The sequence below is a fragment of the Pseudochaenichthys georgianus genome, chromosome 11 (genome assembly GCF_902827115.2).
Source record: "Pseudochaenichthys georgianus chromosome 11, fPseGeo1.2, whole genome shotgun sequence".
Classification (NCBI taxonomy): Eukaryota; Metazoa; Chordata; class Actinopteri; order Perciformes; family Channichthyidae; genus Pseudochaenichthys; species Pseudochaenichthys georgianus.
This window is the reverse complement of record NC_047513.1, coordinates 18025525-18041244: the sequence shown is the minus strand read 5'-3', so window position 1 is coordinate 18041244 and position 15720 is coordinate 18025525. Positions and strand designations below refer to the sequence as shown.

At 42.5% G+C, this 15720-nt stretch overlaps 1 protein-coding gene across 1 annotated transcript; it reads left to right on the top strand.

Annotated features, from left to right (window-relative positions):
* Positions 1–231: 231 nt before the first annotated feature.
* On the top strand, positions 232–15122 carry LOC117454812 (zinc finger protein 516-like). Its single transcript, XM_034094010.1, has 5 exons — positions 232–481; positions 9461–10974; positions 11944–13224; positions 13364–13428; positions 14934–15122. The coding sequence occupies exons 2-5, from the start codon at positions 9612–9614 to the stop codon at positions 14982–14984; spliced, it is 2760 nt and encodes a 919-aa protein (XP_033949901.1). The 5' UTR covers positions 232–481; positions 9461–9611; the 3' UTR covers positions 14985–15122.
* Positions 15123–15720: the final 598 nt, after the last annotated feature.

Here is a 15720-nt window from a genome sequence, read left to right as displayed (position 1 = left end):
AAATATCACATAAGGTTTGAGTGAACTTTGTCCCCTTTATAAATGGCTGAGTGTTTAAAGAGGACCACCGATTAGAGGCCATTCACGTGTTAATATCCTCGAGTAAACCAACGTTGATCTAAAGATAAGTGTCCCGCGCGCGGGCACTACTGGTCACCTTTCAGCTCAGTGTCAGCGCGCGCACGCAGAGATCATTCTCGCGGCTTGTTATTAACGTTAATAACGTTATCTCTCGCGTCACTCGTGTCCCCATCGCAGCCGCCGCTGCGCAGGAGGAGGAGGACGGGAGGTCCAGGTGCACCGCTGCTGAGATTGAAAGACAGGGGAAGTTTTTGTAACCTAAAAGAGATGAACCGTTAACTGACGACCTGATTTGTCGACAAGTGTTCATCCTCCAAACAAAGATCGCCATCGTTTGTTTGTTTTTGATCGGTGATGGGATTCCTGCAGGAGCGACCTGCCGCCTAACGTTAACCCTAAGGTAAGAAGCCTAACGACGGGTAACTAACTGAAGATAGTGGGGACAAACCGGGTGGGATGCTGGAGGGGCTCAGTCCGCTTGTGGGTGTTCTGTTTCGGGGAGTTTGTGTGGGCGAAAGTTAAGTACAACGGTTCGTGAGTGAGTCAGTAATATGGATGTCAGTTGTAGTAAAACACTCGGCCAAGTGTCCTCTGGGTCTCGTGCTGGAGCAGCTAGCGACAAGTCTCCCCCCATCACCATTATCGGGCTATTATTACTATCTTTACTGCGGTTTGCCACAGCTGTGAACAGGCTAGCAGTGGACATTGTCAACGCACGCAAACTTGTGGTAAGTGAGTGCAAATGGGACAGACAACAAGGCTGCCATTGTACCAGATCAGCGGCGGATTAACGGAATTCCTTTTCTCTGCACTGTCTCAATGGCCTCCAGTCTCTCTTTCTCTCCCTCTCTTTGCCTGCTTCTGTGGAAATAATAACATCTTGATGTCGAGCTTCTTCCACCCCTGGCACTTGTTAGTAAGAGTAAAACACCTCTCGGCCAGCAGTCACTAAACCAGAGATATCCAATTGATGCATTGTGAAACATGTGGATGGGTCAGAGCTGGCCAGTAGATTGTTGTAGTTATTGTTGTCAGAGCTGGTAGATTAGTTGATAAGTAAACGAGAGAGCTGCAACTAACAGATATGTTCGTTATTACTTAGTGATTTAGCCTATATTAAAGTCTGAAAATAATGGGAATACCTGCCACAATTCCCCAGAGCCTTAGGTGCCATTTTTGTCTGACCAACAGTATGGAAAAAAGGCATTAATTTACAATGGCATAACAGAAAAAGGGTAATAATGCTTGCTTGATAAGTGTCTGCTAAAATGAACCAAATATTAATATTGTTGGGAGATTAGGTTTTTGTTAATCAAGTAATTGTGTCTTAGTATTCAGCAGTGCAAGGTGATGCCATTAGTCTTGAAACCCTGGATGTATGTAGTTAATGAGCTTGAGTGGGGTGAATATGTGTCAACTAGGTCTTCAGGGGGTTTGTCTGTCCTGCTGTTGTCTCATGACTGATCATCAATGTTAGCACTGAGGGATCCCCTCCCACAGGCAATTGGACATGTTAGAGGTTGTAGCTCTTTTATGTTCTCGCACTGAAAGACAATAAACAAACACAGATTGTTCTAGTTCTTACTCCTCCAGCCCTCCCACCCTTCTTCTATACACTTGCACATCATGCACAACATGCACCATCCCCAGCTTTCCCCCTTCCCCCCGTGTATGTGGCCAACCAACATGTGGGGAGGTAATCCCAGCTATTAGGGTAATCTCCTCAGCATGACGATCAATAGGGGAGGGTGTGCGACGACTACCAGACAAGAGTAGCAGGGGGACCAAATTTGTGGTAAAGAAAAATGATTTAATCATCTAGATTAGGTCAGGAGACTGGGGTCTGGTCAGGGGCTTGTTGCTGGGAGGGGGAGGGGTGCAGACAGGAAGATGTGAGGGGTAAACCCATCTCCACTTTGGGCAGCTCCCTTGTGTGACAATGGGATGAGACATTTTGTTCTCCTTAATCTGGAGTAAATGGAAACAACAAAAGGACAGCTTCTAATAGACAGTGCCAAACCCATTTGGGACTACAAGAGCAAACATTTGTACAAAACTACAAATAAATATATTGCACAAGGACAGATTAGCCTATAGAAAACCCAAATCCCACTGCTTGGCTTTGTTAACAGCATTTATTACAACAACAAAAAAGGCCTCAAGGAATTGAGGAGATGACCGACCCCAATACATTACATGTTGGGTCTTTTAGCTCCTGTGTGGTACCTCGAGCAGAGGACATTGTAAAGAACCCCAGGAGATATGGCCAATCAAAACAGGTCAAAGTCATTATGCTGTTGTTCCTGTGAATGCAGTCTGAGGTCGTTAAAACACAGCATGTGCCGGTGGCTCACATCCAAAATCTCCTGTATACCAACTCCTTTTTTCTCACCGTTTGAAAGAGTTAGACATGCCAGTAAATAGCAGCACTTATCAACAAAATGTACATCATGATTTTTATCTTACAATAGAAAGTTAAAAAGTAAAAGATGTGCATGTTGAGTACTTTATTTATAGTGTCTCAAGCAGTAAGAATAACATTAAAGGATAACTGTCTGACACACAGTCTGCACAATATGTTATACTGCTTCTAAAAATGGTTTGTGTGTGTGTGTGTGTGTGTGTGTGTGTGTGTGTGTGTGTGTGTGTGTGTGTGTGTGTGTGTGTGTGTGTGCACATTCTTGCTGAGTGTGCATCCTCTCTTCTGAAGTTGGAACAGCAGAGCTTACAGATGGACCACATATTGGATTCAGTGCAATGTGAACATATGTTACCTGTCCCTCCCATGTTGTCTTTGTCTGTATGGGGTGTGTTGTTTAAGCTACCTGGAACAAGGGGAGTCAAACTTATTAAACAACCAAAGCTGACTTAACAGATGGGAATGGAAACACTCAAAAATATATTTTTAAAACAACAAAAAGGGAATTACTTAAGTGCTGTATAATGCCATGAGAATAAATGTGTTTAATGACAGCCAAATTGTTCTCCGTTTAGATATGTCAACTTGGGCAATAGAGATGTTTTTGTTCTACCTTGTGGCAAATAAGAAAACCATCAAATGAATGTCTAACGAAATAACAGGTTGTAAATGTGTCCTTCTGTACTACCACTACTATTGTTATTTCAAATACTTGGCTAATTGTTTTTATGAAGATCAATGTAGTCCAATTAGCCTCAAGTAATTTATCAGGTAAAGTAAGGATTTCTGATTCTGTTATTGCGTTAGAACAATCCAGTGCAGCGTTCCTCGTTAAGTGTAGTATTGAAAGGATTTTTTAATGAATCAGAAAGGTTCCTGGATATAAAAAAGGACTTGCCCTTTAAGTCTCCAGTGGAGGAACTGGAGTGCAAACACTGGCAACATGTCCAGATGGAAGATGGGAGGGATGAGTAAGGCGTTCACAGATCCCTTCTGTTCGGCCCCATTGAGACGGAGGGAGACGAGATTGGATGGGTCTGAGGGAGTCAGGTTACTTATCGGCCCATTCTACTCCAAAGGAGCGGTGGTGTAAAAGATGCAATACCCCCTATAGGAAACCTAATCCAGACCCTGCTGCCAGCTGTCATTCTTTTGCTCAAGGGTAAATCGCAGGTATCGCCTTACCCTTCAATCCTTACCTTAATCATGGCAGGAAACAGGAAGTGACACACGTTGTTCTGTACTGCATCTCACATCTTTTATGTAATTTGAGAATCTTGATCTTAAAAAGATCTGCATATCACAAAAGAGCAAATCCCAGTCCATTTCAAAAGTGCCGGCTGCAGTAACGAGATTTTGCTGTTTTTATTTTAAAAACCTCCAGCCTATCGTTACGTTCTCGACTTTGACTGCTGAAATCACTGATGGATTATGTAAACACTCAAATCAATGACCACAATATGTCTAATGTTTTGTAGTCCAAACAATATACTGAAACATTTAGAGAACATTTGCAGATTAATAGATAATACAAAGAATTATTTGGCGAAGCTTTATACATCATCCTCAAAAATGTGTAAGAATTGACAAGACTCTTCGTAAACCAAAATAAAGGGCATGACTCAAACTGAAGATGTCATCAGGGTGTTAATCTTTAATTTGCTCTACTGGGAATACATCAAATGTGTCTCTCATTGTCCTGTTCAAACCACAAGAGCACAATTGTTTATTACTCTAATCTTACTTTTCTCTAAAGAACATTGTGTTTCTATTTGAAGTTTTAGTTTTCTGTGTCAGGCTTTGGAGGAGGGCACTGTACCACAGCGTCCTGTGAATTTAATCTGTGTTAATCTGTTATGTTTTCTTTTGCGTTGGCAGCATGATCTATACTTAAGTGCTTATTGAAATTAATTGCAGTGTTAATAACCAAACCTAACAGAGATATTAGATAGCACCAAGGATGAAAGGAGAAATGATCAAGTCAAAGATAGGAAGTGATAGAGAAACATAAAGGGAGACATTTAGAGCGAGTCTGAGCTGACCTTGCCATGATAATCTAATCCCTGTCGAGAGTGCTTTTTTTAGAGAGCAAGTTAATGCCAGCAGATTACACTCCAGTGTCTCCCACACTAGCCAATCCACGCTGAAAAGAGAGTAGGCCCATAGTGGATTCTCATAGCAGATAAATTAACATCAATAATAGAAGCAGAAAATTAGAAGAGCCTTCCTAAAAACGTCCCCAGAAACCTCTTCCCCTTTTCCTCTCTGCTTTCAGTCGCATTGTTCAGTTTGATGTCTGCATTTGGGCCAGCATGACATATCTAGTGTATTTTTTGAGAGTAACTATTCAAATGTCCACAACAGGTAACATCTCTGCTCAGAATCTCTCATCTCTTTGTCAGCCTCCTTCCCTGTGTGTGCTTAATAGCACTAAGGGGCATCCATGATAAAAGGCCACTCATTGAGCAGCTCATCTCATGCTATGAAGAGTAATCCCTGTATATGTTGTGTAACCGAGTGCTGAGTTGGACAAGGAGGGGGATGGGCACCGATGTGCGCAAGTTTGTCCGTGCTTGTGACTGTTGAGCTCATGGATATCTAATCTGTTAGGTACATTAGGCTGTTTGCACACACCAACGTGTTGATTCAGACAATTTACTCATTCGAGGAACAGTGTCGGTCTCGAATGTTACATTGCATTAAGCTGACGCTTCTATCCTAAGCGACTTACATAAGTGCGTTCGACCAACAAAATACAAACTTGAAGAAAACAGAATCATATAAGTACATCAGGCTTCATAGAGCAAAAACATTTCAAGTGCTACTCAACTGGCTTTAGGTAAGCCAGCCCTTTATTAGTATATAAGTGCTTTGTTAATAGTTCTGTTGCTCGAAGTGGAGTCGAAAGAGATGAGTTTTCAGTCTGCGCCGGAAGGTGTGTAAGCTATCTGCTGTCCTGATGTCAATGGGGAGCTCATTCCACCATTTTGGAGCCAGGATAGCAAACCCACGTGTTTTTGCTGATGGGAACTTGGGTCCCCTTCGCAGTGCGGGTGCAGCGAGCTGTTTTGTTGAATGTCTAAATTAATCGTTGGTACCAGGCTGTGCTGAGGATTATTTGCAAGTGTCAGTCAAATTGTATTGTGCTCATCACACGGTCAACATGTACAACACAGAACATTGTGTCTTACGTTAGATAAATCATGTGTATCCTGTGATGCCTTCACCTAAAAAGAAGCTAGTTTGCATACAGACTTGAATTTTGAGCATGCTAACGTGTGGTTGATAAACATGTCACCTGCACCCGGGCATGTGTTTCGACTCCCCTACATCTGGAAGGAGACATATTCAATTGCATAAGCAGTAAGTCAGCAGAGATGACTTTTCTGCATACTTGCTCTTAAAGACAAGTAAAACATTAAGGAGTTCTCCTTCGCATGAGAATGATTTTGTTCAGGTGTTCAATATGGTTGACTGTTGGGTCTTGTACTTTATTTTTAGGAATGGACCTGCGTGTCTTAAACATTCTATGCACTCTTTTGAAGGTTGCCAGGTGTTATTGGTCCTTTGTTTACAGTATAGTTTAATTTACAAACTAGAAGTCGACAATTGCAATGACAGCTGTTTCAGAAAACTGAACCTATACATTGTTATGGTAACATGATCCACTCGAATATAGCTTCATCAGCAGTGAGTTTTCCTTTAGTATGCAATATCTATTTTTGGGTGCACACCGTATAGGAACATGACTTTGTTTTTGTAATTGAATTTTGTACTCGATCACGTGCAAACAGCAGATATTTGTTTGAGTTTTAGGAAAGCTAAAAGTACTTAAAGATAAAGGGAGAAACATCTCCCTCCCTCTCTGTGACAAGTGTTCATCCTCTTGATAAGTCAACATTTACAGAAAAGAAACAATCTCAGTTGTGTAATAATTGTGTTTTATGCTTAGTTGTGATTGCAGTTGATGAAAAACGACAGGATTATTGGACACAAAACGGTAGATGCGAGCTGAGGCTTAGCGAGTAACTATGGCTTTGAACACTAGCATAAGGACAGTCACATGCTATCTCCAGTCAGGGGTATGTTGGCACAGGCTTGTTGCTGGTTGTCGAGAATATTTGGATGACTTCAGCACACACACACACACCCAAACATAAACACACATAAACATGCATGCACAGTCATGGGGTTCACACATACCTGCTTCTATCAGTCTATAGTTGCCCACATTTAGCAGATATCAGCAATTAGTGGACCTTTCTTACAAAAATAAGGTATTTGAGGCATTTTGGTTTGCAGCAAAGTCAATTCAGGGGAAAGGCTATTTTCAGAGCCTGGCAGGAAATGACACCCACAGTTTTAGTGCAACAACCAGGCAAACAGGCGGTGCACACACAAGCGACACACTGACAGGGGATATTTTCAAACACAAACACACATCACATCACACAGGCTCTCAGCATCAGTGCCCTGACCATAGGGAGTTTGTGCTGAGCTGGTCGGGACGTCAGGGTGAATCAATGCGAGGACAGCTGACTGGACATGCCTATTCATCTCCAAAGAAAAGAGAGAGAAAAAGGGAGCGAGGGATTCCAAAAGAAATGAGTTAAGCCCCTGGAGCAACATGTTTGGCTATCTGCATTACTTAACAGATCCTCCAAAGGGCTTTTAGTGGTTCTGCGATGAAAGCAGTAAAGGTAGAAAACAGAGTGATGTACAGAGAGGGGGGGGGGGGGGGAAATGAAAATAGGCCGGTTCAAATGATTCTATATGATTGATTTTTGTTGTTTGAAAGGCAGTTAACAAATTCATGTTAAACACAAACTCCACAGATTTGCATTTTCTTTGAGCAAAAGTAGGATTCTGCAGATGAGAATAAGGAGCACACACTCAGCATGTAGGCTGCTTTGACAAAGGCATAAGCTCATACTGTAGAGGCGGCTAACTCCACACTGATGGCCCGTTTATTCCCATCTGTTGCCCTCAGCTCTCTGACTTCATCCCCATTGTGGTACCTCATTACATTCGCCTTAACCTTAACCCCTTAATTGCCACCCTCCAGTTTTCTTTGCACGTCCTCCCCCTCTTGGAGACAGTGTGCCACATTGCCCGTGCGCTAATCTGATGGCGTCTGCCTACAAAACACCTGCCATGTTCGTAAAAACCTCCTAAACTCCTCCCATACTCCCGACACAACACCCATTCCAGCGTGAGCGGATCAGCACACATGACCGCAGGCAGGCAGGCATGCAGACAGATGCGACCGTGGTTGCACATACAGATAATTAGACAGACAACCTCATCCCCGGAAAATCATGACCTGAGTCTCCATCTCTTTGGCCATTATGCGTTATGTGCTCCTAGTTTTTCCCCTTCACACTCAAAGACTGACAAGACAAACAAGAGTCGCCTTTTGTCCTGCCTCTTCGCCTAGACAAGAATTTGAAGACAGTGATGTGCAGGCCCAGGCCTCTTTGCTTTAACAATAACTCTCTCGACCCCCCAATGAGGGGTGGAGGGCCAGACATGAGGCGATGTGACAGTTCTGGTGCGGCAGACACAATAGCAGGTTTTTGTTGCTGGCTATATGCCACCAAGTCCCTTTTTTCACTATTAACAACCAAACTAATAGTCATGTTTGCAGAAGAACCACGTTTAACCACACCAGACGCTGCCTGGTTCATGTACTCGTTTTTCAGACCAACAAACGGGCTGTTCCAGTACCATTTTGTTCTTGTTTATCAGATGTCTCAGTACTATTAGTGGCTTAAACATGAAGGAATCTTCCTGGCTAAAATACAATGTTAGAGAAGAACAATAGGATATAAAATAAAGGCACATTGTCATGAGCGAGTCACAATTAGTGCTCACATAAAGTGTATTTAGTCATTAAACACAGAACTATGTAGGGTAATAGCTTGTTACCTAGCTAAAGTCTTGTGTACGCACTAACTCCAGAATCAGAGCTGCATGTTCCTGTATGTGAGCTTCTAAAATGAAGTTTGTTGATAATGGATTATTGATCGTGAATTAGAGTGGACTGTGCCCTCAGGGTTCATCCTGGTTGGCCAGGAATGAATATATCTCTTCATGCTTCACGACACACACTCAATTTAGGCATAGGAAACCAAAGGACCGACACACACGCATGTTGAGACACTGACCCGGGGTCTAATATGCAGAGACAGGCGTCGCTCATCCACTGAGGGACAAAGGTTGTTCTAAAATCTGTGTGATGCAAATGGCCTCAGTGGCCTCTCTCTCAGTTCACACATACCGAGTGAAACTACCGGAACATATAGTGTCTTTCATTGTTAAACCAGTGTCTCTCTCCATCCCTGTGCACCTGAGCAGAGGAAAACAACACATTATTTAGTTTGTCGGAACATTTTTACCAATCTTCCGGCAGTTATTTGATTTGGATAACTGCATTTTGTGTTTAAGGCCAAATGATTACAATCGAAAGATTTAAATATTACACTCATTTTTGACCTACAAAACTATTTCTGGAATAACTTAACATTTTTAATCCATCCTTAATTCCTTAAGTCTGTGTTGCATTCAGGGTTTATGGTTGAACATTAACTTTTAATAGATTTTATGTATAATGTATTTAAATGTAAGCGCTAAACACAACTGAACAGATTCTCTGTAATGTGGTTATACCAAGCCCAAGAAAAGTGGATACAAGTACGTCTTATCTCTTCTTATAACTTCTCATATATAAAAAGGAGTTTTAGTAATTTCATTTTTTGGAAAATGCATTAATCTATAGCAATTAGATTGTCCATGTAATTGTCCACTTCTCTTTAAAATAATAATAATAATAATATATAAACACATTGTATATGTTGATAACATTTGACTAACCTTTTCAATGTCATGTGTACATTTTGATCTTAAGTGCAATTGCCTAATTCAAACCTAATATAAATTATATATTTCTTTTTTTCTTAGGTAAACTGCCAGTATGCAACTTGGAAAAGAACAGCTCTTCAAAAATCAGGATGGACACTAAAGCTGGGATGCCTATTCTGAGAACTCGCTAACATTTGGAAGATACACTTTGAATAGTTAGAGGATTTTATTACACTGTTGTTTTTGACATATGGATACTCCAGGAAAAGTAATGGAGACAGAAGAAAGGGAGGATGTTTCACAAAAACCCACAGCGAATAAGAAGGCAAAGACGGAGGAGGATGTGTCCTCTGGCCACACCTGTGGGGTGTGTGGACGCAGCTTCCCTCTTCTCAGCTCTCTGTCGCAGCACATGAGAAGACACACACGGGAGAAGCCGTACAAGTGTCCGTACTGTGAGCACAAGACGGCTCAGAAGGGCAGCCTGAAGGCCCACATTCGAAGCCATAAACTTGGCCTGTTCAGCCATAAACTCACTGTTGAAAAAGAGGGGAGTGGAGATCAGGAAGTGAAAGCCGAGACACCCGATCCTCCTGAGATTATCAGCACATCAGACAAAGCTCACAATGTCAATGGGAAAGTAAAGAAGAAAGGAACCAAGAAAAAAGTAAAGGCTAAGACTGGCGTTGAGGTCGGTGATGGGGAGGATGACGGGTCCTGTACCTGCACCATCTGTGGCCAGACCTTCCCTCAGATACTCCTCCTCAAATCCCACATGAAAAGGCACCGCAGCGCTCAGGATCACGGTTGCCGGATTTGTGGACGCCGCTTCCGCCAAGCATGGTTCCTCCAAAGTCACATGCGCATTCACCGGGTCAAAGCCCAGCTAAGTGGCGGGAAGAGTAACGAGCTGCCTGCCACCATCAATGGAGTTCCTCAGGACCTAGCATCGCTGACAAATGAAGAGTGCCTCTATGAGCTCTGTGCAGGCTGTGGTAACTTCTTCTTTGACCGCAAGACATTAAGAATACATGAAAAGCTACATAAGCCGAACCACAGCCGCTCCCAGACACTAAATCCTCCACAGGAAGAAGTTGAAACCTCTGAGCCGGACACGGCTAAGAAGCATTTTATGGATAGCCTGAACCTCACATGTGCAGGACCAAAGGAGACGTCTGAGGAGAAGAGCCTGGGCCGTCGACTTCCTGAGCTGGATCCAGTTTGTAGTTACCAAGCGTGGCAGTTGGCCACAAGGGGACGACTAGTGGAGTCCACGGATACATCTCTGGGATGGCAGGAGAGGCTTGCAGCTGCTGAGGTGGCATATGACACAGAAAAAGGAGATTATGTTCCACGGAAACAAGAGAAGAAGAGGAAGCAAATCGACAACTCCAGCACCAACAGGAAGAAGATAAAGGGCGAGACAGGCCTCGACCACACACCACACAGCTTGGCTCACACTAAAGGTGGTGACAAGAGGATTTTGCAGAAAGACCGTATTCTGTTGAACGGACTGGGTCACGCGTTTTACGAGGCGCTGCAGACTAAGAAAGTAAAAGATGTTCACCTCACACATAAACAGACCAACAGCACCAGGAGCCAAGACCATGAGGGTAAGCCATGTACACAACACTGCAATGTGCAACAAGACAGTCGTTCAATATCCTTGAAAATGGTAATCAATCACGAGGCCAGTTAGTGCTGAGGGCAGTTGCTTTGTATTGAATGCTGCTCCCTCTTTGTTTACATTAAGGTATCAAAGGTTATGTTTGTGGACATGCAGATAAAGCTAACTCGTAACCTGCCATGTGGAGTGTGATGTTGTGCTGTGGCAAAGGGGGACACCTAGTGGATTTATTATTGAATTACAGCAATTGCATTTTTTGTACAAAAGGTTTTTGCAAATCCACACCCATTATGTTTCCTCACCTAAACTTGTGAGGGTTATTTAAGAGAAGTAATATGTTTCATTCAAAAGTGTCTTAATGCAAAAGGGAACATTAGGTTGGCTATAATTCATGAAAACACAACAATATGATGTAACACTCGAAACAGCTGTACAGAGAGAGCAGAGGCCTTTCAACTTGGAGACTACAAATCTGTCTCTTTAAAACTGATGAAGAAAACGTTGTTGTGGTTGTAGAGAATAAAAACTCTGCATTTGCATCAGGACACACATCTAGCCTATTTATAAATAGAAAAGAACACATCTACTGAGACAGAAGAGTCCCTTAGCTGTTGCCCAACGTGTAGCGCAAGATAATATAATATGTTTAGCTAACAATCGCCCAGAGTGTTAGTAGAATGCAACATATTCATTCCTTCATAAGACAACACAGACGTCTACATATTTGTCAAAGATGTATTAAAATGTGTCCAAAAGTGCCACCACAATGTAGAGCTAACATCAGTGTCAGCATTGAAACAAAGGTTTATTCTATCATGTAACTTAGTAGGGTTTCTACTTTTGACAGTGCTTTTCTTGCTAATTAAATAGCTGCTAGACTCCATGTTGTATACATACTGTCACACTTCATTTCTACTTATGTCCTTTACATCGTTTCCTCTGCTCTCTCCTACAGATAATAAGACGTACTTTTGCGAGCACTGTGATTTCCACACTGCCGACACCTCACTACTCAGGTCTCACGTGCACATGCAGCACCAGGACTTCCCGGGTCCCTACAGCAAACACAGCACCATTTTGGACAACATTACCCAGAGTGGTTCCAAAGCCTCAAGATACATGGACTACCTCAGAAACAGGAGTGTGCTGCTCAATCAGCCACACTGGAATCCTTACACATGTCCGCCCACCTCGTTGTCAGCAGAGTCCAATATTAAAACAGAGAAGTCAAACAGTACTAAAGTCAAAGGAAAGGGACATGCCTCTAATGATGCTGGAAGTCTCCTTAATCTGTCGTCATTACCCATAAGCGAAGGGGATGGCATCGTAGATGATCCGATAAAGACGGAGGGCCTGGTGAGACATCAGTGCCCGTACTGCTCCCACACCACCAATTACCCAGAAGTCCTGTGGATCCACCAGCGAGTCGCACACAGGGTGGATAACAGCAGCTCCATGGCACCCAAGTGGGCTCCCTGCAGTAACATCCCCAAGACTTTGAAGGCAGGCACTTCCCAGTGGAGACGCACAGGGGCTCCCCCGTTCCTCGAAGGCAAGGACTGTCCTGCTTTACCTGCTCCAAGAACTCAGCGCACACAAGCTCCAGGTTTGACAGCCAATAGCAGCAGCAGCAGTAGCAGCAGCAGCAGCAGCAAGCACTCAGCACCCAAAACCCACTCAGGCGTCCCAAAGTCCAAGCATCAGTCTAAGGACTCTGCAAATGGGACACAGCCTAGTGGGAGGGCAGGACTCTTACCTCAAAAGAAGTCAGGTGAACATAAGCGGGCAGAGAAGGGGGGAAGTAAGAGCTCCAGCAGCCAAGCTACTTCCTCTAGCAGCACTGTAAAGAGCGCCCCAAGTGTCCTTCCGACCAGCAGCCCCAAACACAGAAGCCACAGAGCAGCAGTGGAAGGACACTTCCCACAGGAGGGTCTGGGTTTCATGTTGGCCAGAAATCATGGCGGGAATTCATCCACTGCAGAAAGACCCCTTCCTCGCAGGCAGTCATGCGACTCGTCTTCAGGTCCAAAGGGTCCTGATCTGTGGGCTGCCATGAACATGTGGGGTAACAAAGCTTATTTAGAACCTCTCCGTTATGCTCAGGTAAAGAATGAATCAACGGGGGAAAGGCCAATGGACATTGATATTTTGAGTCTCCTGAAAAACTACAGTCCCCACGAACTGGCTGCTCTTTACCAGAACTGGGGGTTTGTTGACCCCAGGATTGATCCACAAGGTAAGAGAAGCCATGTTTTGTTTTTAATTGACTGTAAATGGGCAAATGAATACCTGAATATATATATTTATCAAGCTGTAAAGAGACATTACCGGGCTTTTTATGTTTACATACTCTTCTATACTTCTATTTTTTAAAGCAATGTTGCAGTTAAATGGGAATTATGGAAAAGAAGTCCACTCCGCATCTGAAGCTCCCAAACAAGTAAGTTGTCTTTGCAGCGGCCACTGATAATGGAGTTTTGAAAGAAATTGTTTCCTAGTCTTTAGATTATAAATAACAGATAAACTGTCTTTATTGTTGCGATATCTTCTTAAAGGTCTAACCTGCCAATTGTTCTAACTGATTGGCAGCATACACCACATTTTATTTTTACATTTAACCCAAAACCCTTTTTTAAAGCATTGACTTAAAAAAAGAAAACACACTAAATGTTTTAAAGTCATTAGTCCTTCTCTCTCTAACAAGTATGTACAGTAAAGCCTCACCCAGTGTGTGTGCCAGGTGTCGGCCCCTCGTCTGAGTCTGAATACACTCCAGGCACACGTGTGTCTCCGTGTATTTAATATTTGTTTCGCTTGCGTGGTTGTCAACTTCCCCAACCTGGCTGTCTCTTCTTGCTCGTTTCCATAAGAGAGGCTGACGGGGATGAGGCAACAAGTAAAAAATAAAAATGTTGTCCCCCTCAGGATGAAACTCACCCAGCATCTCCATATGTTGTGTCATCAGCCTGTCACTCAGGCCCACCCTGACGCTACCTACAACCATTCTTGCTCTCCTCTTCTCCCTAGAGTACAATGTGGGCAACTTATAAACATCAGAGATGGGCGGTAGCTCACTCTTCAGGGTTGAGGAATTACCAATCAGATTATTTAATATGGATAACACTATGAGGGCAGTATTATAACTAAAAGTTACGAGATACTGTTTTATTTATTTAGTTTCTTTAAGAAATTGTGCATATTCCACAACATGCAGCTGAAATAACTCAAAGTTACGAGAGACTGTTTTATTTATTTCGTTTTTTTATATTTCTTTGCGAAGACTTCACCTTGTTCATTATTGTGCATACTCCACAACATGCAGCTTCACATCACTGACACCTCTTAGGTCAACCAATACAGGAGCTACCGCATGAGATGTAGCATGGTGTGAGATGGCCTGCATTCAACAACACCATATCAGACATTTTATTATCAAGTGTAGAGTTGTACCAAACTGGTTATTTATGCGGTATTTTCTAAAGGATATTTAGACTAAATGGACAACAAAACCAATGGACCTCACCATATATTATGATTAGTTGTTTAATTCAGTGGGTTGTCATCATTCTTTTTACACTGAATAAAACATTTAGCCAGTGTTGCAGATCTTAAAAGACCGCTATTGAATGTGAATTTGTCATCGGAAATGGCATTTTTGAAGCATGTATTGAACATTACTTTGAATATGGTGTGAAAATAGAAATTAAGAGTGTAATCCTAAACCTGCTGGATATACATTTTTAAGAAATAAAAATCCTTATAACTACTTGCAATAAGGAATTGATCTAAACTGATAGCTTTTCTTGAAAATACATGCAGTTGCTTTTGGTTATGTACTGCTAGTTCATTTATTGAATAGGCTGCATATACATGATTTACACACACAGCCTCTCAGTGTTGTTGGATACAATCTTACCAGTGTGTCTCCCATTTGTCTCCCTGCAGGTGAACAGCCGCTCCACTTCCTCCTCAGGGTCTCTCCATAAAGGAACGTGAGGATCCATCGTGTTCCCGTCGGCTCCCAGCCCGCACGATGCTGCTGAACAAAGAGGCCTGCTGTCTTTAGAGGAACCAGCCATAACTCCTAAAAGGACCGAGGCACTGGATAATGCACAATATATGCAAAACATTGAAGTGGACTATCATTTTGTAATACGGTTCTTTCATTTGAAGTGTTACGCATGTTTCTTTTCTTTGTTAAGAGTGTATATATGTTAGGTACCAAAACAAACATGAAGATATGTTTGATGAAAATGAGGTAAAACTGTTAGAGCTTTTTGTAAAATAAGCACTTAGTCCTAAAAGGTAAAGAGGACATTCTATTGGCTAAAGAACCACAGATATCGACTGGGTTTGAGTAAAAACAATGAAAACACCAAATGTTAAATACCAGGGTGCCACTATAACATTCAAAAGTACTTTAAAACATGTGAGCTGTGACCTGGACATTTGACTTTACATCACTTTTACCTCTCTTTATATGTTTCAGTTGTTTTTTTAAAAGGAGTGTAAAATGTCTGTTTTTGGTTTAGAGTTAGAACTGTATTTGTCCCAACATTCAGAATATAGAGAGGGGCACGTACATATAATTTGCAGCTTATGTAACTTCTTCAATCCCTTATTCACTTCCTGATCTGAGAGTAGACCGTTACCAAGCATCAATATGCTATGAAAGGTATATTGCTGGTAAAGTCATTATCCCACTGTAAGGCACTATTTGGTGCTTTTATTA